This window comes from Globicephala melas, chromosome 7 (assembly GCF_963455315.2).
Source record: "Globicephala melas chromosome 7, mGloMel1.2, whole genome shotgun sequence".
Classification (NCBI taxonomy): Eukaryota; Metazoa; Chordata; class Mammalia; order Artiodactyla; family Delphinidae; genus Globicephala; species Globicephala melas.
Window position 1 is genome coordinate 11,643,951 of NC_083320.1, and position 24,241 is coordinate 11,668,191.

General features: G+C 39.6%; 1 protein-coding gene across 10 annotated transcripts in view; it reads right to left on the bottom strand.

Moving 5' to 3' along the window:
* RHBDD1 (rhomboid domain containing 1) overlaps positions 1 to 24,241 on the bottom strand; it is a 115,350-nt gene that overhangs the window by 44,351 nt on the left and 46,758 nt on the right. For all 10 annotated transcript variants that reach the window (XM_060301771.2, XM_060301770.2, XM_060301772.2 and 7 more), the window contains 3 exons: positions 19,163 to 19,251; positions 15,357 to 15,413; positions 5,727 to 5,870 (listed from right to left, as the gene is read on the bottom strand). In XM_060301771.2, coding sequence (XP_060157754.1) covers positions 5,727 to 5,870; positions 15,357 to 15,413; positions 19,163 to 19,251 — 290 coding nt within the window. The remainder of the gene's footprint in view (positions 1 to 5,726; positions 5,871 to 15,356; positions 15,414 to 19,162; positions 19,252 to 24,241) is intronic.

Consider the following 24,241-nt stretch of genomic DNA (forward strand, 5'->3'; position numbering starts at 1 on the left):
GGAATTTCGATATTTCTTCTACAAAGGCTACTTTGGTATTATTATTCCTGGCATGAGCTTTAGGACTTATAATTATGGCCAGGTACTATTAAGAAATATAACAACAGCAAATTCTGAGGTTAAAAAAGTTGTTACCTTGATTCTTTAATTTACTCTTCCAATATATTGAACTAAAGAAACTAATTGGTGCTGGATGTCTCTTTCTGGACTGGCATTCTACCAAATGAATTTCTATTAGTTGGCTCTTTCAAATCTCAGTATTATTGATGACTATTACACTAACTTCTTACTCTGAAAACTGGGAATCAAAGAGAAAGAATTAAGCATATACCTAGCCTTTTAAAAAAAGGACTATAGATTCTACCTATTTCATGAGAGAATGATCACACTTTTTTAAAAAAGCCAATAAATAAATTACTAGACAGATTATGTCTAGTAAATGACAGATTCAAACTGAGATGTAGAAAACAGGAAAAAGCATCACTACTATCCTTATAATAAACATGAATGCTGGACAATCTGCAAATCAATACCTTTTCCTGAACCCAACAGAAAGCTGAGGCAGTAGGGCAGCCAACTAGACAGAAGTCTAAAACAGCATAGGAACACTTGCTTACCTAGGACAGACTCTGCTGGACACTAACAAAAAGAATTCAGCCAAAACTGTTAAACTGCTAAAGGCTGAGTGTGAGCTGGCAAGATTCTATTCATAGAATATATAACACGGAACATACTGGGAGATGCAGTACAAAGGAATTCACACCCACTTTCAGGCTCTTCTCAGGACCTCATGTGGCCCTTGCAAAAGACATATATGAGCCCAGAGAAAGTGTCCTTTGTCCTCTGTCATTCCTGGCACAGTCCTGAGGGAAAGAACAGCAGCCACTGCAGGAAAGGTCTGCATGAAAGGCTGCCTAGATCCTTCTTCCCTATCGTCCCTAAGGAACAAAAGACTTAAATGCCTGGGAGAAAGGCGAAAGCCAAGTTTCCCTTAAGGAAATGGTGAAAACCTCCTGCAGCTTAGAGAAGGGAAGAGGAGAAAAAGAAAAAAACCCTCTAAACTGTGGAGAGGGGCAGGGATACTGAGAAGGCCACACCTCCAAACCAAGGGACACAGTGACTGCGTGGACTAAGGCTTAATCAGGGCACCCCCCGGCACTGGTCTCCACCACCAAACTAAAAAACACAGGCTAACAAGTAATAGCAGTGTGCCACCGGGGGAGGGGCGACAGAGGGGATGGAGTACCTATCCCAGCTGCAGCACAAAGACTTACAACTGAAGTTCAAGTAGACATTGAGAGGCACTCTGGCAAATCAGCCCCCACCCTAAAAACAAGGTAACATTAGAGGAATTCGAAGTCTTTGATGCACTGAGGGGACTATACAGTACCTACTCAGTATTACTCACAGTAATTCTATATAATTCACAATACTCACAGTGCTCAGTAGACAAGATAATCCATAGGGATTAGAAGATCTGGGCAACACTATCAACTCAATTAATCTAACTAACATTTGTAAAACACTCCACCCAACTAGAGCAGAACACACATTCTTTTCAGGTGCACATGGCATTTTCACCAGGATGGGCCATAAAATATCACAACCAGGTGAGATTTATCCTGAGAATACAAACCTGCTTCAAGTTTGAAAATCAAAATAATTTAGTATGTCAACAGACTAAAGAAGAAAAAGTATATAATAATCTCTACAAATATAGAATAAAAAATACTATTTTTAATAGCATACCTCTCCCTGCAGAAAGAAAGAAAGAAAGAAAGAAAGAAAGAAAGAAAGAAAGAAAGAAAGAAAGAAAGAAAGAAAGAAAGAAAGATTTAGGTATAAATTTAAGAAAATATATAAATATATGGAGGAACTGTATGTTCAAAAAATTTTAGTGGTGTGAAAAAATGATTACAACATAATACTGAATGAAAAAAAGTAAGGTTCAAAATAGTACATATCATATGGCCAACTTTTATAAAATAAACTCAAACCAAATATTTTTCCACCGGGAAAAAAGGGCTCAAAAGTAATAAAGGCCATTTAAAAAAATGTCTCCTTGGTTTCTCACTCTTAATAAGACAGTCATGAAGTGTTTTAAGGAAAATAAAATTGAAATTAATATAAACAATTTGCAAAGCTATTTCCTTTGTTGTCACCTGTTACTGTATAATGCACTTCAAGGAGTCTCTTCAGATCAGTTTCATTGGAACTAGTTCCATATGCTCTTAAAACATCCACTGAAAATGAAATTCTGTGGTCAAATAAGTTTGGAAAACATTAATTTAATAAATTGGTTTCTTAATTGTAGAACTAATTAGAATCGTCAGTATAATAGTGCCATTCTGGATCTTCAAGGGGGTATAGTTTGCAGTTTCCCAAACTTATCTGAATGTAGAACTTATGAAGGGGGGAAGTGAGTGAGTGAAAGAATGAGAGAGACAGGAAAGGAGAGAGCAGAGAGAGTTGTTTCGGCTAAAAATTGAAAGTAAGTTGCAGACATATTATTTTGCTTCTAAATACTTCAGTGGGTATCTGCCAAGAATCAGGGACCTTCTGCTTCCTATCCATAATACCAAAGAAAGCTAATTTCCCAAATAACATCTAATATCTAGTCCAAATACAAAATTCTCCTGTTTCCTCAAAATTTTTCTTTTATAAGAACCAGTTTTTCAAGGTTCTCATGTTATATTTGCTTGTTATTTCCTTTTAATATAAAATCACATCCTGCTTTTTTTATGATACTCTTCCCCCCCGCCCCGCAGGAGACCAGTCTCACTGAATTGTAGAAACCTCACGTTTTATCTGATTTCTCAACTTATTCCTCTATTCCATGTATTTCCTGTATATGGACCCCTTACATTGGAAGACTTCATTAGAGTCAGGCTAAACATTTTTAGTAAGAATATGTCATAGACGGTGCTGTGTTCCTCATATGGCATCATATCAGGAGACACACAATATCAGGCCCTCCCACCAACGATGCCGCCACGTTTGATCGCTGGATTCAGGTGGTGACTGTCAAATCTCTGTTTCCCACTCCTATTAGCATGTCCTCTATGAGGTGATACTTTATCACCATGTGAATGTCCCGTTTCTTTTTTAAATTTTTACTGGAGTATAGCTGATGTACAATGTTGTGTTAGCTTCAGGTGTACAGCAAAGTGAACCAGTTACACAACGTCCGGTTTCTAAACGACCTTTTAACTAGCGGTTTACAGTGCTTGATGATCTTTGCAAGGCTACCAGTTACTTCATTGGTCTCTTGTTAATTTTTATTTACTTCTTTTAAAATTCCTTTTTAGGAAAATGTACTCTTTGTGGGATATAGTTAGGTGAGTTTTGACAAATGCAAAGAGTTGTGTATCCATCACAACAACCAAGATACAGAATAATTCCATCACTCCAAAAAATTCCCTCCTGTTGTCCCTTTGTGGTACTAAATAAAGTTTTGTACAAAGTCCATGATTAGTAGGCTTGCCCTGACTTACTTAACTTTTGTGTGTGTGTGGTAGACTGGGATTAATATTTTTATCAATGATAACATTCCTACTGTATTTCTAAGATTTACATCCAAGAGAGCATATCGTATTTACGTGCAATGGACAATCCAAGATAACAAATCGGACCACAGTTCCGTTAAGATTATGGCTTGTTCCAGATTAAATTAAATACATAATATCCTCACCTCCAGTAATACTTCATGTCTCACCTGGGAGTGATTAAGCAGCTGTGTGCACAGGACTAACCTTGAGAATTTGTTAAAATACAGCCTCTGGGGCCCTGCCCCCAGAGGTTAGGATTCCGAGGCTAAGGCATGCTTGCAGTGATTGTAATACCAGTAGTCCACTGAACCTAGTGATTACAAGAATGGCCCCAATTATCCACCTCTCCTTCTGTGCAGCCCCTTTGCCATGTGACTCTGCAGCTCCTCCCATGAAGAGATGGAGTCTATTTCCCTATCCCATGAATCTTGTCTGGTCTCATGACTTTGCTTCAGTAACAAAATACAGCGGAATTGACGATGCATCAGCCCAAGTCTCACTTGTTTCCACACTCTCCCTTGGAACCCTCGCGCTGAGGCCTTGTGAATGAGCCTGGGCTGGCCTGCTGGATGATAAGTCATGTACGGCCCAGTCTCCACCATCGCATCAGACAACAGTCCGTCGGGCATGTGAAGGACGTCACCCTAGAGCAGCCAGCCTCAGATGACCACTGCAGACACCTCAGCACACCAGCCGAGGTCACGGAAGCCTGGCCCAGTGGACCCGTACACACAGGAGCAAGAGGAAATGTGTATTGTTTTAAGCCATGGGTGGCAGGGTGATTTTAACCAGTAACAGACAACTGATAGACCACAGTTCTGATACTCTTCACCCGACAAGTACTAATTTATCTCTTCCTCCCCGTTTCCTAGGTCACCCCCTCCACGCACACTGCTGCTGCTAAGACCGTATTCCCTCAATTCAGACACCAAGTAGTCACAATTTATGTATTCCCATCATCTGGTGTGATGCCTGGTACCCCCCCGCCAGAGGTGCTCAATCCTTGTTCGTGAAATGACTGCTGCCGATTCACATACACAGGTCTGATCTCATCACTCCCCTGTGCAGAACTCTTACTGGCATTTACATCATAGACCAGATCCATTTTCCACGTGGCCTATTTAATTCAGGACCTCTGTGATCAGGCCCTAGCCTAGCTGCTCACTCTTCTTCCCCTTCTTCTCTTAATGCTCCATTCGATAGTGAAGGTGGGATGACCACACCGCTTGCTTCTGTGTCTGAGCAGATACTGATTCCTGCCTGGAAGGACCTTCCGCATCTCTGCAAACCCTACACATTCTTGAAGGTCCAACTCGAATGCCGCCTCTTCTGTGAAATTCTGATAGATCTAGTTAAGGAAGAGCTCACCCCTTCTCACTGCCTCTAGCAATCGGCCTAAGCCTCTCCTAGGTACCTGACATTACGGTTACTTATGGCATCTAGCATGCATTTCCCCTACCAGAGATTGTGAACTTTGGGTGGTGGGGGGAGATTCCACTTTTTAACCTTCCTGTATCCTTTATCACAGTACATGAAACACAGTAAGACCTTAATAAATGTTTATTGAATGAATAGACGATTTTTACTGCTTTTTAAAAACGGTAATACCCAAACCCCGGAACAAATATGGCAAAATAAATACGGCGGTTTTCATATATCAGTTTGTAAAAGGATCTTCTGGAAAGTTGGTTAAGAATACAAATTCCTAGTCTCTGCCCACAGGAAGACTGGTTCAGCAGGCCTGCAGTGGAACCCTGAGTTTGAATTCTTATCAAGCTATTCATGTGATTTTGAGGAAGGCTTGTGGCCAACAGTTTGATACACAGCGATATATAGCCTACTTTACAGATATGAATTTCAAAGTAAACCCCTTCTTTCATGCACCTAAGAATTTTTTTTAGGTTCCTTGACTTTAATGACAAAGCACTGAGTGCAGCAGACCTATAAAAAGAACCACTTTAATAATACATACATAGTCTGGCACCTTATTAGCTTAAGCTGCTAGGAATACGGCATCACACCCCATTCTTTGTAATCACGATCTGCACACATTTTTTCATCTACATATCCTTTTTATAAACTATTTAAAGTTTAATTTGCTACAAATAGTCCTTTTTCAGACATCTCACCACGTGAGGTATGTACTTTAAAATAAAGTGAAGGGCGCCAAACTCCTACCTTGGTCCCGGAGGCTGGCTCTTAGCGCTCTCTCCAGCTGTTCCTCTTCACTCAGTCCCGCTGTATACGCGTCAAAGTTCCTGGGTACTTCTTCAGGGTAACCTGGCCTGCCACGTGGGTAATAATCCTGATATCCAGAGTAGCCTACAGGCACAATGAAAAAGTTATGGAATGCTGCCATGGACTATTCTTTTCATACTTCCTATTTTGTTAGCAAAGACAATAAAATAATTTATGTCATTCTTTTGACTACAGTGATAATCCTCAAAATTAGAAAAGATGACCGATGGATGGAGAATGGCTCCACGAAGGTGGGCGATGACTGTCCCGTCACTGTTGTAGCCACAAGGCCGAACACGGGACTGGATATGAATGAGTCCTTATGTGCTGAAGACGAAGAAGATGTTTATTTTTTAAATCAATTTTTACTGGAGTCTAGTTGATTTACAATGTTGTGTTAGTTTCAGGTGCACAGCAAAGTGAATCAGTTGTACATATACACATATCCACTCTTTTTTAGATTCTTTTTCCATTAGGTTATTACAGACCATTGAGTAGAGTTCCCTGTGCTGTACAGTAGGTTCTTATTAGTTACCTATTTTATATAAGAAGATATTTTGAAGACATGAGCAGTACTGGAGAGGGGACTGGAAAATGGGCTATTGACATATGGAGTGGATTCTTTCAGTTTAGAGCTACTTAATACTTGGAGTATTTTCAGTGAAGTCCTGGCTGGAGTCAAGGGAATGGTTGAACTGATAGCTGATAAAGCCTTACTGTCTGGTGGCTCCAAACAATGAGAGGCAGACCAATATTTACAACACATTCTGCCAGGCTTCTGTGCTAGGTATGATACTTCAGAGGCTGATAACTACATCGAGAAATACAAGCCAGTGTGTCTCTAATTAGAATCCTAAGTCAGAGATCATAGTTTCTATTACTAGCACTTCCGAGAAACTGGTTGCAAGATTAAATGAGAGAAGAGACAACCTGGTCATTAAATAATGCTTTAAGAATCAAACTTCGACATACCATTAATAAAGGGCAAAGTTGACTTTTGCAAGGTACTTCCATCGACCTTTTCAAGTCCGTTTGAGTTTATTCCTTACATTTTTTTTTAATCACCACTTTTATGGAATTCGTTTGGAAGATATTATTTTTCCCCACAGACGATTACCAATCTAATTCTGGTATAATGAGAGAGAAGTATGTTTGATTTTTTTTCCCTTCTCTCCTTCCATTATCACACCCTTTGAAGATGATGTTTCAAATGTTTAATTAATGTGCTTATTATTGATGAAAATTCCTACCCTTCATAAGTCTTGTGTCATATGTCTCCATATCACCCACCATAGCACATGCCTGAGTTTAAGCTTCTTATTGCTTTAAAAAGACTAAAGAAAAAAAAAAATCAAGCCAACAAGGGGAACACTGTAGGGCAGAACCTGGTTAATTCATATTCAGAATTTTTGATAATTGGTCTTGAGGCTATTTTAAAATTTACTTTTGTGTTGGTTATGAAAAAAATGCTTTCCTAATATATGAGATTAAAATGAAAACAGTTAATTTCCCATAAAAAGCTTTCAGGCACTCTAAAAGTCTTTATTTTCAAATAAAAAGTGAAATGACAATAAAACACACTAGTTTCAGCTGATAATATATGTGTTTACATAAATATTTGTCATATAAAGTATTTGTGTCTATTGGTATGTTTTTACAACTTTCATGAGATATAACTGACATACTATATAATCCATCAATTTAAAGCATGTAACTCAACGGCTTTTAGTATATTCATAAGAGTTGTGCCATCAATACCATAATCAATTTTAGAACATATCTATCACCCCCAAAAGAAATCTGTACCCTTTTAGCTCTCACCCTCTGACCTTCCTAGCCCTAAATAACCACTAATCTACTTTCCATCTCTGTAGCTATGCCCATTCTGGACAATTTTATAAACAGAATCATATAATATGTGGTGTTCTGTGTATGGCTTGTTTCATTCAGCATAATGTTTTCATGGTTCATCCATGTTGCAGCATGAATCAGTATTTCATTCTTTTTCATGGCCAAGTAATACTCCATTGTAGAAATATATCACATTTTGTTTATTCACTCATCAACTGATGACATTTGGGTTATTTCTGCCTTTTGACTATTGTGAATAATGCTTCTATAAACATCTGCATACAAGTTGTTATTTGGACATATGTTTTCATTTCTCTTGGGTACATCCCTAAGAGTGGAATTGCTGAGTCATATGGTAATTCTATATTTAACCATTTGGAACCACCAGAATGTTTTCCAAAGCAGTTACACAATTTTATATTCACACAAGCAACATGTATGGGTTCATATTTCTCCACATCTTCACCAACACTTGTTATTAACTGTCTTTTTAATTATAGCCATCCTAATGGGTGTGAAGTGGTATCTCACTGTGGTTTTTGATGACTAATGATGTTGAGCATCTCTTCATGTGCTAATTAACCATTTGTATATCTGCTTTGGAGAACAGTCTATTCAGAGCCTTTGCTCACTCTTACTGATTACTACAATACTCTTCTATTTATCATCTATTACAAAATCTTCTATGTTGGTACTATTTTATTTAATGTCCTTGAAAGTCACAGACATGAATGATTTAAACAAACATTAAATAAAATTGTTCAGGATTTCGGGGGCTAATCCTTTCTTCTAATGTAGTAAAAATTAATGGGCATTTACTAAATACCTCCTATAACGCAACTTCCATATTCTCTCTCACATGTTTCCCATGTCAGAATATAAACATTATGATATTTGAATCAGGATAAGGATATAAGTATACTGAATGATTTAGGACTGAAATGGGATCTGGACACAATTTTTAATAAGGACACTCTTCCTCAAATTGGTCTCTACGCAATAGAACAATCAGAAAAATTCAGCTCCCACTACTGTGTTGGGGAACACCCACCAGCAAGGTTCATATCCTGAGATAAAGACGACTGTGGCACTGCTACAAATCTTGCTTTCTATGCTTCTCACCAAAAAAGCCAACAAATAAAAAATAACCCCCCCCAAAAAAAACTTTTCTATAAGGGCAAATGGTCAAAACACAATAAATGTATCTACTTCACAAAGAATAAAAGAAAGGGGCAACCATTCCAAAACATAATAGAATATTTATGGATAAGTCGCTGAATACCACAGGATGCTTCAGTAATGCCTGAATAGAGAGACTGCCCAATTCCCTAAGAGTGCCAATTATTTTATTGCAACACAAAAAGCACATTGGGCACTTTCCCATATGGCTCATTACCACTTTCAAATCCCTGTGGAAAGTCATTTTGTTACAGAAGGTCTAAGCAGCATTTCTACCCTCAAAAATATTCAGCTCGTTCAAAATCCAAAGTAACCCCAAAGCTCTGAATAGCTATCTATGCAGATACCGGAAATACGACATACGTCTATAGAGTTTCAATTGACAGGTAAATTTGCTACGATTTGAGGCAACATTTTCTTGATAGAGAAAAACATCTTTCCTCGTGTATTTCTTTTAAAATACAACCGAGCAGTGCCTTAACAAAATGTAAGCCTACAACTCTAAACATCTGAATATTATAAGATCTAATTTGGTACTTGTGAGACAAAACATGGGGAGAGAGAAAGGGAAAGTTTTAATGCCTTAAGTCAAAAAGACTAGTGTGGTTAAAGGTTCTATATCATCAGTCATAAATCATCAACAGGACCGAAAATCCCATCAATATCTATTATAATGAGAACAGGTCTCCTAGGACCAAAAATTTTCTACAGCTGTTCCACTGGCCCAATCAGATTTTTTTAAATCTTCATAATAAACATAGCTGGAAAAACCTAACAATCAAACACTTAAGATAAAAAAGTTTAAATTATATCCTGCAATGAATACTAGTTTAATATTTTTTTGTAGTTATATACTTTGGCTCCGTAATAAAAGAAATTCTGGTTATCATTATTCTATAAACTACTCCATCTGTTCCTTATACACATACCAGAATTTCACAGCAAAAGAGATCAAGAAACACCACCGAGATTAGAAAAATTGGTAACAGCTTTTTAAACATTCATGAGGTTCTCTGACCCATAAAGACTTTTCCAGCTAAGGATGGCCATATTAAGAATAAATCATTACTTGTAAGAGATACATATGCTCTCATAAAAGTTCCCTAGATGACCATTAGTATGGCCACCGGGCCTTATGTAGCTCTGCCTTTGAAGAAATCCAATCACTTCAGTGGAAGAAATATAAATATGGTAATCTTACAGGGAATAAGAAAGAAAGGTGAAAGGGGCTTTTATTTTTGCCTTTGATTCTCTGGCCTATGTGTCTGCTGTGCTTATGCCTCTTTCATATGAAGGAGGCTTTTTGCAGGTTTCCGTTTTTCCTTTTTTTTAAATAAGTTCAAAAAAGATGAAAGAAAAGTCAATACGGGAAACTTCCCTAATTTGTAAGGTTAAATCAGTAGAATGTCCATCTCATATCCCCGTACAATAGAAAAAGCAGCAGCTAGGAATCAGTGACTTGCATTTTTAGTCCTAGTTCTATAACTAACTACCGGTATGACTTTAGCCAAATTACTTAACATGTCTAAACCTCAATTCCCAGCTGTCACACAAGATATTAGGACTAGGTAATCTATGATAGTTCAAGTCATGTCTGTGCACAAGTATGTTATTATTACTCTTTTCATCCAGAGGAACATTCTTGTTTCTTTTGGAGATTTAAAAAATGAACCAGGAGACAAGCTCCTTTTCCTCTAGCAACTCTGAGGTATTAGGAGCCATGTCCTCTGCCTACTAGAGAGAACAAGGTCAACAGGAAGAGAGAAATCACAATGGGAGACAGAACCAAAATGGTCTTCCTGTACAATTCACCTCTTCCTAGTCACATAGGCCGAGAAACCTCTTCTTATACTTAAGTCAGTGTAAACTGGCCTCCATGACAAACAACCAAAAGAACCCAATGCTCTTCCAAATGACTACATCAGCTTTGTTGACAACTGATCATCACACCTCCTCTCCTCGGGTGAGTCCACAGATAGCAGCAGGTGAGCCTGCATTGTCCAGCAGCCGTTCCTCTCCTACACCAAGACCACGTTTCTAGGATTCGAAGCATCCAGATCATCATCAGCAAAAGCCTCAGAGTAAAGCCTCTCTGGGCAGCAACAGCATTCATCTCGGTAGTCCCCAAGCCAATCACCTAAGCCTATGGTTTTCGTTCCTGAACCCATTAGAATCACCTGGGAAGCTTTAAAAAAGAAAGTCAAAGTCCCTGTCTCTATCCCTATTCTAACTTAATTGGCGTGGGTTGAATTCAAGGCATGGACATGTTGTAAAAGCGCCTCAGGTGATTCATACAAACAGCCAGGATGGATAACCATGCTCCGAGCCTTTAGAACTACAGCAAAAACGTATCTTCACTATAACTCCCACAGTGTCACTCTACTGAATACATTGTTCAGTGGCACTCCAGTCCATTCTGGATAATCCCAGACAGGCTTTTTCATAAAGGACTGAAGAGCCCTTTCCTTTCATGGCTTTCCTTAACTTCTACTTACTCATCAAGACACAGCACCCCACTTCTTCTGGGTAAAACCTCCAGTGACTACAGCCCTGCTCCTTCCTTCCAGGCTGAACCCCGACTGCACTACATTAATATCGCTGAATTGAACTTCTACCTCTGCCAGGAAGGAGTAACTGGGACTGGACTAGCCCTTCTACTTAATCTTAAGTAGAAGTCTGGAGAAAATATATGAAACAAATGTTTTTAGACATTGTACAATTGGCAGTACAAGATTTTGAATCTTGAGAGAAAGGAAATAAAGGAAGCCTGGAGGCACTTTCCAGAGGTGGTGCAGGGAGCGTGAACACAATCAGATGCAGCAGGCTCCCTGAGTTGAGCTGGAATTTGCAGGGCAGAGTACAGCAAAGGAGAAAACTACGTGCATAGCAAAACCTCCAGAAATCTTCATGGGGTCGCCTGGAGATGTTGTTGAATATTAAGCCATGAGTGTGAAATTCCATGAGACCAGGCAAAGGATGCCTGAGAGCTATAAACTGAACAATTCCCAGAGCTCAGGCAGGGCTGGGAGACCTTTGCATTCCAACCAGCCAGAGCAGAGTCCCTGCTGAACAAAGGGCATTCAGGAGAGATCCCACAAAAATAACATCTCAGCCACAGGACAGAATTAACCCTAGAATAAAAGTTACTTTAGACCCACCCTCAAGAATTAAAGAATAAGCCCCAGAATGATCAAACTAATCATCAGGAAACTTAACTGTGTGCCAGAACAAAGTCCAGTTTTCTTTAAAAGGAAAGAGACTCTAGCACTCAATACCACAAAATACACAATGTCTAGCATCCAATCAAAACTCACAAGATAAAAAAAAAAAAATTGTGACCAGGAAAAAAATCAGTCTAATGAAGCAGATGCAAAAAATATATAGATAAGACAGAATTAGCACTCAAGGACTTTAGGATAGCCATTATAACTATGCCCATGATTTAAATAAATAAAAACATGAATTTAATGAGAAGAGAAATGGAGGATATAAAAGGGAACTAAATGGAACTTCCAGAACTAAAAAAGAGAGTATCTGAGAGGAAAAATTCACCAGATGGGATTGACAGCAAATTCGACATTATGGAAGAAAGATCACAGAGTTTGAACACACAGCCACAAACACTATCCAAACTGAAGCCCACACACACACCAAACAACATAAACAGAGCCTCAGAGACTTGTGGGACAACATGAAGCAGTCTAACATTGGTGTAGGTGAAAATCAGATGGGAGAGGATATTCTTTAGTTCTTTAGTAAGACAAAAGCTAGAAGAATTGATTACCAAGAGACCTGCACTAGAGGAAATGGTTACGATAGTTCTTGAGGCAGGAGAAAAACGATACTACCTGGAAATTTGGATCTGCACAGAAGAACCTTCTATTTCTGCAGATCAACTGACATAAGCCCTGGGCCCATCCCTGAGCTATGCATGCAGTGAACAGACACAAGGGAATAAAAGAAGCAAAGACTTGGAAAACTGAACTACCACATAACTTAACTACACAAGTATCAGATCATCTCATGAGTGGTACATGGATGGGATAGGCCCAAATAGTACAATAAAGGATTTGAAAACTGAACTGACATTGGAACCAACCACCCACAGAAAGAAAAACAGAATTTGTGCTCTGAACCTAACCAGGTTGACTGCTTGGTCAAACAAACAAAAATCAACATTCTGCAGAGGATTTTAACAGAATCTAAAATCTCACAATAAAGGTCAAAACGTTCAGATAGAAGAGAAATTTACCAGGCATACAAAACCAAAACAAAACAGAAGAATGTGACCAATTCTCAGGAGAAAAAGACAATCAGCAGGTGCCAGCCACAAAACAGGCCTCAGATGTTGGGATTATCAGACGGATTTTAAAGATAGACAATAACTGTGCTCTATAAGATAAAGGTGCACTCCTGAAATGCACAGACAGAGTTTTCATCAGGGACACAGAAACTAAAAAAAGAACCAAATGGAAATTTTAGAATAAATTTTAGAATTTATTAAAATTTAAATTTTAATAATTACATTATTAAAAAAAAAGTCACTGGATAGGTTCGCTAGGTTCAATAGCAGAATGGAGATGACAGAGAAAGGAGTCAGTGAACTTGAAGATAAATCAATAAAAGCTATCCAATATGAAGAACAGAGGGAAAAAGATCGAAAGAAATAAATAAGAGCCTGAGGAGCTTGAGGGACATTATTAAAATGTCTAAAATTCATGTCATTAAAGCCTTGAGAGGAGCAGCAGATTGGTGGAGAAAAAAATATTTATAGAAATTGTATCTGAAACCCTTCCAAATTTAGTGAAAGACAAAATACATGATAAAAAATTAGATACAAAACCCAGTAAAGACCCAGAAAATATAAACAAGACTGTAAACCGCCTTAACTTAATTGATATGTGTAGAGTAGTACTTTCAACAATGGCAGAATACACATTCTTTTCAAGGGCATATGGTACATTCACCAGGATAGACCATACACTGGGCCAAAAGAAAGCCTCATTAAAGTAAAAGGATTAAACTACACTGAGTCTGTTACCTAATAACAAGAGAAATAAATTAGAAATTATTAAAAAAATGATATCCAGAAAATCTGTGGCATATCGAAACAATAAAATACCATTCAGCAGTAAAAAAGAATAACTACTGATACATACAACAACATATATGGATCATAAAAAATGAGGTTGAATAACAAAAGCCAGATACAAAAGAGTACTTAGTAAGTGAGTAGATTTATATGACGTTCAGGCTCAGGCAAATTAATCTATGGTGACAGAAATGAAACCAGAACAGTGCAGGGGGTAGTTACTGGAAGGAGACATTTTAGTAAAAACTCAACAAATGTCATTATTAGCTATCATTGCCTTATTGTGTACCACCCCACTCCACGGTTCACCATTCTACTTTCTATACCCTAGTTAGTCCTTTTCATTTCTTCTGTTTCACCTTTTTAAATGTATGGCACCTACATTCTCACTCCTGGTTAAATACTGAGACAGGGACTATAGCTCTTTCTTTCTCTCCCACAGTGGTTAGTCTGACACGTGCACAATGAACCACTTACAAAGTGCTACTGAGTAAACCAGACTGAGGCTAAGAACCTGTACGGAAAAATAAAGCAAAAGCACCGTGTATATAAAGCTACAACTTATAGTCCAAATACAACCCACTGCCTGTTTTTGTAAATAAGGTCTTATTGGAACACAAATATGCACATTTGCTTATGAATAGTCTATGGTTGCTTTCATGCTACGACACAGGTTGACTAGTTGAGACACAGACCATATGGTCAACAAAGCCTTTAGAACCTCAAACAGTAGCTATCTGGCCCTTTACAGGAAAGGCTGCTGACCCCAGATTTAAGCTGCAGCAATTCTCGATGCGCAGGACAATAAAGCCACCCACTGCTTCCAGAGCCTACGGCTTCTCTGACACCTATCTGCTGGTATTGATCCAGGATATTGCAGTGCAGCTTCCCCAGGCTGGAATGTAAGAACTTTAGCCTAAAACAGGTCATATGCTTCAACAGGAAGTCCTTTCTACCTATTTACAAAGATATCTAGAAAAAATACATTCTCCTCTTTAAGTCACATGGTATTAACTATTAGAGGAATGCCTATATTAGCCTCTTAGGGCAAGCATGATTCTTTCTGAATATGTAGGTGGCATGGACCGTGGAGAACTGTATATCTGAAACTAACTTCTAACACTTAGCCAGCAGAATGGTCTCTTAGGCTGAGAATCAAGGGACCTGGGTCTAGTATGACTCTAACCATGTCTGAGAGACCTCAAACCAATCATACAGTATTTTCACACCAGAGTTCCCTCCTTCCCTAGCCTTCCCTAACAACGCGCCCACATGTGCTCCCCGGGTGACCCCTCCATCTAGCTTCCATGCATGTTAGAGGCACAAGCATATAATGTGTGAAGTACTCTCCAAAGGCATAAAGTATTATTTTAAAGTAGGTCTACAGTAGCAAACACTATCATTTTAAAATATAAGTTTAAATGTATTAAATGAAACACAGTACTTACCAAAACTATTAAAGTAGTACTGCTGTCCTGGGTAATCAATATTGGAGGGAAAAACGCCTAAATATGAAGGAAACAAACATTTTAATTGCAGGGGTAGGCTTCTCCCGCCACCCCTGCCAGCTTTACTGAGGTGTGACTGACAAATAAAAATTGTACATGTTTAAGTTGGGCAACGCAATTTTTTTAAAGGTGTACAATGTGATGATTTAACATACATATATGTTATGAAATGATTTCCAGAATCAAGTTCATTAACTCAAGTTCATCACTTTATATACTTACCATTGTGTGGGTGTATATACGTGAGAACACGTAAGATCTATTATCTTAGTAAATTTCAAGTATGTAATACAGTATTATTAACAATAGTCACCATGCTGTATATTACATCCCCAGAACTTACTCATCTTACAACTTAAAGTTTGTACCCTTTTACCAACATCTCTGCATTTACCACCCCACGCCAACCCCTGGAAACCACTGTTCTACTCTCTGGTTCTATGAGTTTAACTTTTTTAGATTTCACAAATAAGTGAGATCATACAGTATTTATCTTTCTCTGGCTTATTTCACTTAGCATAATGTCCTTCCGGTTCACCCATTTTGTCAAAAATAACAGGATTTCTTTCTTTTTTATGGCTGATAATATTCCATTATATACATATAAATACCACATTTTCTTTTTCTTTTTTTTGAAGATGTTGGGGGTAGGAGTTTATTAATTAATTAATTTATTTTTGCTGTGTTGGGTCTTTGTTTCTGTGCGAGGGCTTTCTCTAGTTGTGGCAAGTGGGGGCCACTCTCCATCGCGGTGCGCGGGCCTCTAACTATCGCGGGCTCTCTTGTTGTGGAGCACAGGCTCCAGACGCACAGGCTCAGTAGTTGTGGCGCACGGGCCTAGCTGCTCCGCAGCATGTGGGATCCTCCCAGACCAGGGCTCGAACCCGTGTCCCCTGCATTAGCAGGCAGATTCTCAATCACTGCGCCAACAGGGAAGCCCAATACCACATTTTCTTCATCCATTAGGTTGTTTCCCTATCTTGGCTATTGTGAATAATGCTGTAATGAACATGGGGGTGCAGATATCTCTTCGAGATACTGATTTCATTTTCTTTGGATATACACACAGAAGTGGGATTGCTGGACCATATGGTAGTTCTTTTTATTTCTTGAGGAACTTCCATGCTGTTTTCCATAGTGGCTGCACCAATTTACATTCCCACCAACATCCTCACCAATACTTGTTATCTCTTGTCTTTTTGATAATAGCTATCTTAACATTTCCTGATTGCCATCTATATTATAAAGCTATAGTAAACAAAACAGTATGGTAGTAGCATAAAAACAGACACATCTGATAGAACACAACAGCCATAAGGCTGTAACTACTAACCTTTCCAACAATTAAGAGATTCTTTGTAACAAAGCTGAAAGCCATTATAAATTATTTCTAAACAATTGTTAAAATAAGCTCTCTTTTGTTTGGGGTTAGCCCTACAGGGAACAGAATTTGGTGGGGACAATGACACCCTAACATACTCTCTGAAGTTCCTTAAGGTTCCTAATGACATAAGATGCACTTTGCCTTCCAAGGGACCAAGCTTGGGCTTTGAGACCTCTGACAAGTAGAGATGCTCTGGCTATTGAGAGAAGCTGCCCCACAACAAAGATGCTAGGTGAGCCACGTTCTTACCCTTCCTAAGGGACTTTCCCGTTTCTTAACCCTAAGAAAGCAGTAGGACAGACGACTCAGTACTGCTGAAGGAAAGGAGAGAGGGAGGAGTGACAGGGGACACCTTCAGTGTGATGCTCCTCTCCCAGGAGTTATCAGACAGCCGCCTTCATGTACTTGATTATTTTCCACAGGGCTCCCGTGTCACCTCAATTCTTAGATCACTCTAGATCTTTCTCCGGCTTCACCAGAAAAAATGGCGGACAGATTGCAGACCATTTGTAAATAGCACTGAATGTTTCAACTTTTAGCATTTAATTTTCTACTGTATTACACTGAAAATAGAATGATATAAAAGTAAGTCTCCTTAGAAAATAGACAAGGTTTTAAGAAGGAAACTAAGAGTTTAAATGTTATAATTGTGGGGGAAAATCCTCTTTAAAACCAAAATACTTGCCTAAATTTCATAATATGTCTGTAGAAAGCTTTACTAACCACTTAATCCTCAGACACACAAAGAAAAAGGAAACAAAACATTAGACTCCCGAGAATCATTTCTTTTCCTTTGTCAGCACTGAGAGCATCTGGGCAAAAAAGCTCATTACTAGATTTCCATAATTAAGTTGTATCAAAAATATAATAAAACTGGACATTTTCAATAAAGGAAGCTCCTGCTGCCTCTTCCAAGCACACACACTAGAAACACAGTAATAGGCAAACATAGGAAAATAAAAATCTGCGTAGATGCAACACAATCTGTAAAAATCACCAGAAAGTGAATACAACCAGCTAATAAAAGCAACAGCACAGTGCTTGGAAAGCTTTCTAATATCATGAATATCATATGGTTCTCAAGAATACCAGTCACTGGCACAAACTGTGAAAATAAATTATTTATGGCTCAAGAAAAGGTAAAATAGTCTCAGAAGATTTCCCATGAATAAAAGATGAAATACTGGGGACTTCCCTGGTGGCGCAGTGGTTAAGAATCCGCCTGCAATGCAGGGGACATGGGTTCGAGCCCTGGTCCGGGAAGATCCCACACGTTGCGAAGCAACTAAGCCTATTCACCACAACTACTGAGCCTGCACTCTAGAGCCCGCGAGTCACAACTACTGAGCCTCTGTGCCACAACTACTGAGCCTCCATGCCACAACTACTGAAGCCCACGTGCCACAACTACTGAGCCTGCGCTCTATAGGGTCCACGTGCCACAACTACTGAGCCCGCAAGCCACAACTGCCGAGCCCGCGCGCCTAGAGCCTGTGCTCCAAAACAAGAGAAGCCACCGCAATGAGAAGCCCGCGCACCACAACTAAGAGTAGCCCCTGCTCTCTGCAACTAGAGTAAGCCTGTGCGCAGCAACGAAGAGCCAACATAGCAAAAAAATAAATAAATAAATTTATTTATTTATTAAAAAAAAAAAGGTGAAATATTGGAACTCATATGGTCTATAGAACAAGTGTTTGCAAAATATCAATAGTTTCCTTCTAAGTCAAGACCAGTATAGCATTTTCAATTAAGAGATCCAAAAAATTCATAGGTTTCTAAATAAAGTATTTTCATTGAGCATCAATTAGATGAAAAAAAAAATTTTAATTAAAAAGCAGAAGCCACACTTCAAGCAATAACAGACTTGGTTTGGCCATGCATGAATATATGTCTCACCCGCCAAGGACCTAGTGGTCATTCTGAATTCTTTAAAATACTGGCCTTGCACTTCAGTACAGATTTGTCTTTCTTTTTTTAACTTTTCCTTGTACTTTGAATTCATGGAATATTACAGAAGAAAGCATATTTTAAACCCGCTTTAAGTCTCCAAATTTCAAGGAAATCATGGTTTTTGGTGAGTAGCAATAAAGCTGTGGGTATAAGTGTGCAACGCTATTTGTCCCCTAAGAAAGCCTCAGGTTTAAAATTGGGGTTTGCAGCCTCTTCTTCGGAGCAGTGTGAGGACCAGCACCAGCTGGTTTACCTCTTGGTTTAAAAAGAGCCTATTAGGAAGCTCCTAAGCTGAACCACAGGGAACTGTTCCCGTTAAATGAAGATTCCCGTTAAAATGAAGATGCTTCTGCTCCCGTTAAAATGAAGATGAACTTCCAACCTGTCAGGCCAGAAGTGTTCTGTTCTGTACCTGAGCACATTTCCATGATCTTCTTCAGAGGTCCGCAGGTGTACATTAGTCCAACAAGGATCCCGGCCAGATGCCCGGCGAAGGAAGTCCTAGGGGAGAAGGAAAGCCTTCGTGAGTGTTTGCTCTGCTGCGGACTAGCAACCACCTTCTCATCAGCCCAGGGCGCGTCAATTAGTCACAGTCTGCAGGCTCTCTTCCACATCACGTGTTTCACACTGAGCAGCATTTAACTTAGTCCCAAGAACAACATTTCCTATCTTACCAAAAAAAAGTACAATGAATAACAACAATGACATGTTTAAAAGGCAATATCCCTCCTTGACCGAGAAAAGTGGGCTGGCTCCTTCGGAGTAGCAGAGGCATTTTGTTAAGACAACCCATTACACTTCTTCCAGTTTTTTCTCTGTAGCTCTTATCACAAAACATAAACGAAACGCATTTTCTCTGAATTAAATCTTGAATTAGCTAGCCACTGTGAGGGATGGGAGCTATCTGTGTTCACCACAGAGCAGACCGCTACGTTTTTACGCACCCCTGACTAGTGAGGCGGAGAGCAAGAGAAACTCGGCAGAAGAGATGTCCACACTGGGCCCCCCCAGCCCCGCTACAAATATGCATCTTTCAGTCGCTCAGCCAAGAAAACCCAAAAATGTAAACTTCAAGCTTGAAAGATGAGATAGAGCATTAAATTGGTTCCACTCTTCTTAAAATAGCATCTAAGATTGGCAATCATTTCTAAATATAAATACAAGGCAAGCCTCAGCTAAGTATATGCTGAATGAGTAAAAGAGTAAATGAAAGAAGATCACCCAACGGGGCTCTCTGCCACCCCCCAGCTCTTCCTCTCAATGCAGCCCATACCCTGCCATCAGTTACTCTCCCAGAACTGAGGTGAGGTCATGTATGTCACTGCCATGCTGTGGGGATCGCCGTCTTCTCCGTTGACAGGACGCTCTAGCCTGCAGTCAAGGCCTCCCAACGCCTGGCCCTGCCCACCTCCTCCTTCCACCCTCACCTGCTAAACCCATCCCCACAGACCCCCCCCCCCAAGTGCTCACTGGTGACCACAAGGCTAGGAGGAACAGCGCGCCTCTCATAAAGAGTCACGTCCCAGTGGAAGAGTTGCTCTTTCCTTCTGCTGCCTGGCAACTGAAAGTTACCAAGGAGCTGGATGTGAACTCCAAGGGAACAGTGACTTCTGTGGTTTTCATATATGTATGTCATACACCTAGGACTGTGCCTGGCACAGGACAGACACTCAAATATGTGTTGAATGCATGATTCCAGTGACCCAGGATGGTTTAACCAAGAGCACCAGGAGGCAAGTTAAAACCGCTGCATCTTCAATCTCAGAGCGCTGGCTGTGCCATGGCAGTGACCGAACCGTGGCGCTGACGTTGTCACCCACGCAAAACCTAGAATCAAATCCAATACACCTTGTGACCACGGCCACAGAGGACAGGGTAAAGAGGCCCTAAATGCCACAAGCAAGGCAGCCACAAGTGACTGTCATTAGCTCAGAGCCAGGGAAAGACTTGCTGGTTCTCAGGAAAGGAACAGGCAAGGGAACACTTCAGAGAAAAAGACTAAAGGAAGCTTTCTGTAGACAGGATGGCACTGCCTCTTGTTCCCAACAGCCAAGTCGATCACACTATTGCCCAAACAAGGTCCTGCGTACGTCTACACACACCGAAAGTCTCACACACACACACACACACACACACACACACACACGCACAATTATCCCTCAGGACAGCTATTATTTTCATCAAATATATCTACCTCACAGTATGTTTAACCTGATAATAAAAACATGGGATCAGATACTCAGTTTTCCCATTTTCAGGGAAGAATAGTATCAACTGCGCTTTCCTTTAGCTTTTCCAAAAAAACCCAAAATTGTACTTATTTTATTCTATTTTTAGGCTAAATACACTCTCCAACTAGTTCTAGGAATGGCAAAGAAAGTGGTAGTTTGAGGGAAACAAAGAAGAGGCCAGAATCAGTTTTTTAAAAACAGTAACCTCAATTTAACTGAAAAGAATAAAATACATCAATATTTTTGAAACTTATTAAGCCAATCTTTATGGTGAATCATATAGATATAAGATGACAAGGAAGAAAAGTTTCAATTTTAAATCCCAACCTATTAAACAATCAACCTTGAATCTCATTTACAAGTTAGAGTCTAATATAGTTAAATGAATTTTTTCTCTCTCTAAATGGGTTTGTAGAAGTCTGAGTTATAACCTAATTGCAAATAACTAGGAAAGGGAGGCTGGCAGACCAGAGACCACACAGCATTACCTGCCAACATTCAGCATTTTCCACAAAAGTCCCAACTCGACACTCCTGCTGTCCTTATCATTTTCTTCAAGTTCTACACTAGTGTGCTTCTTTTAAAATAAAAAACAAGAAGAGGTAATGAGCTTATTCAGTCAAAACTGAGAACCTCTCAACATTACACACAGAAAGGGGAGGATACCGTCAATGAAAAAGGAATCACATGCTTGTTTCAAGACGTATGTTAACTTGCTCCATGCCGTAGGTAACCATGTGACCAACTACCTCTCTTGGCCCTCTAAGAGATACCCATGTCCTGAGAGAGGAAACAGACCTGCAGACAGGAAATGGAGCTGGGAACCACCTTCTCCCCAGCAGGATGGGGCACCCCAGTCCTAGGATTAGGGTGCTTTATCCCCACCCCCAGGGGGTGCTGTGAGGCCACAAGGAGGCCCTGGGCTTCGGGGGAAGAAGACACATCTGGGTGCTGATCAGTGGCTGGGAACTACCTTCAAATGTAACAGCTTTAGAAACAGACTGTGTTATTATGATCATAATTATACATGCTAAACACGTTTCAACATTTGTGGTGTCTGAGCATGCCCGTGGCTCCACAGAAGCCCTCCTGGAAGGCGTGCACTCTCCTCTGTTCTTAGTTATACCTTCAGGCTGACACCCCAAGGGGCAGGCTGGGAAAACCCTGCTCTTAGGAACAGCTTATTCTTGACCTAAGCAGGTCTTAGGCTGGGACTGAGGATTTGGTGATGACCTGCCTCCTCACATCGTAAGTTAAGGTAATTCCTCAGGAACAGAACCACCATATTCAATGCTACATCCATGATCACACCTGGTACAGTAAATGGCCTGACACTAACACTCAGTAAACAACTACTGAATGAGAGGAGAAGTGGAATTAAAATAACACATAAAATGCACATATCTAATGTACATTACAACTGTATTCTAAAAACACAAGTCACACCGGTCACCAGTTAATAGCTGTTTTTGTACCAAATTTCACTGGGAGAGCTAATGATTGAACACAACACCTCCTCCCCTCCCTCCCCTGTGCACACTTGGACAAGGTATTACACAAAACATGTGCTCAATTAACATAACAACAGCACTAAGCCTATTATTATAGCTTAAAATCCATCACTGAGAAGCTTCACTTCTTCTGATAGCTCAATAGTGACTCTCTTGAGAAAATCATAGCAGCTATAATCAAACACTGACTGTGATGGTGCGAAGAGGTCACAAGAGCCAGATACACTGTTGCTGTGTGTGGTTACTCAGGTCGTACACTGCACACACTACTGTGAGAAGGCACATCATCTGTCCAGGGTCTCAAGAGTTCCACAAAGTAACTGACAGATCCAGCAATCAAATTCATATCACTCTATCTCAACGTCAGAGCAAGTTAAGTACTGATGTAATTTCATCTTAATAGGGGACAATACCATAATCCATTAGTTCTTAAACTTGTCCAGGTTCTAAACCCCTTTAAATATCTGATAAAAGCCATGAATCCTGTCTGCAGAAAGACTACACATACACAAAATATGTCATTTATAATTTTAAGAAGTTCATAGATGGCTTGCATCCTATCCATGGACCTCTCACTAAAAATCCTTGCCTAAAAGCAATTCATCACAAACAGAAGAATTTCGGACATCAGCACCAAGTCTAAGCAGTTATATACTCAATTGGAAAAACATTTTGTTTATACTCAAATCCTAACACAGAGGCAGCCATTTACTTAGATTACTTAAGTTTATGAACATGTCCAATTTCTTTATTGGCCCATTGCTCTCTAATGGTGGAACCTACATCTGGGTTCAATTTATTTCTTTCTAAAATCCAACTTTCAGTAATTCTTTCAGTTAAAGTCTGAGACTAAAAAATTCTGCTAGCCTTTGTATGTTCGAGAAGGTCCTTACTTCTGCATCCTGTTTTGTTGACAGGTGTAGTGACCTACTACTGCTGCTATGAAATGCACTGTCAATTGGACAGTCATTCTTCTGCAGGTAACGTCTTTTCTCTCAGCCTTTGAGATTTTCCCTTTGTGTTGGATTTACTATCATTATAGAACAATCATTCCAGGTGTAGATTTGTTTAATTTACCCTCCTTGAGATTTGCTGTGTTTTTTCAATCAGAGGTCTCATGTCTTTCTGGAATTCTGAAAAATCTTCAGCCATTGTTTTTTGTCCTATGGACCTCTAGATATACAGCACTTGTGTATTTCCTGACTCAGAGTGGGAGCTCATGTTTATAGAAAAAACTATAAAAAAATAAAGAAAAAAGAAAAAAAGATGAAAAGCAAATATCAAATCAGTGTTGCTACATATTACTTATAAGGGACAGTGACGGTGGAAAGATAATTTGGGAGCAAAAGTAAGATTAAGATACTCTTGTGGATTACATGTCAGTTATATCTCAATAAAGCTGAATAAAAGATATTACTGTGGACTTTAGTTACTCAAACTATATGCGGATATTATTAACACCAGCACACAGTGTTCTTTCCTATGATGCCAGCATTGGCCGATCCTCACTCCTTAAACAGGCTACTTGTAAGGCTGAGCTACCTTACGTGCTTATGCAAATGTTCCTGCTGTCATGTGCACTGCTGAAGACTCAAAAACTAAAGCTATGATTGAAATCTGGGATAAGCTATACAGGTCTTCTGTTAAATGGCAACTTCTTCCCACAGATGAAGAGGCTGCCCTCTCAGGCACAGCTCAGAAAGCAGAAAATGAATTACTCTATGACATAATCTCCCGTGTATGCAGAGC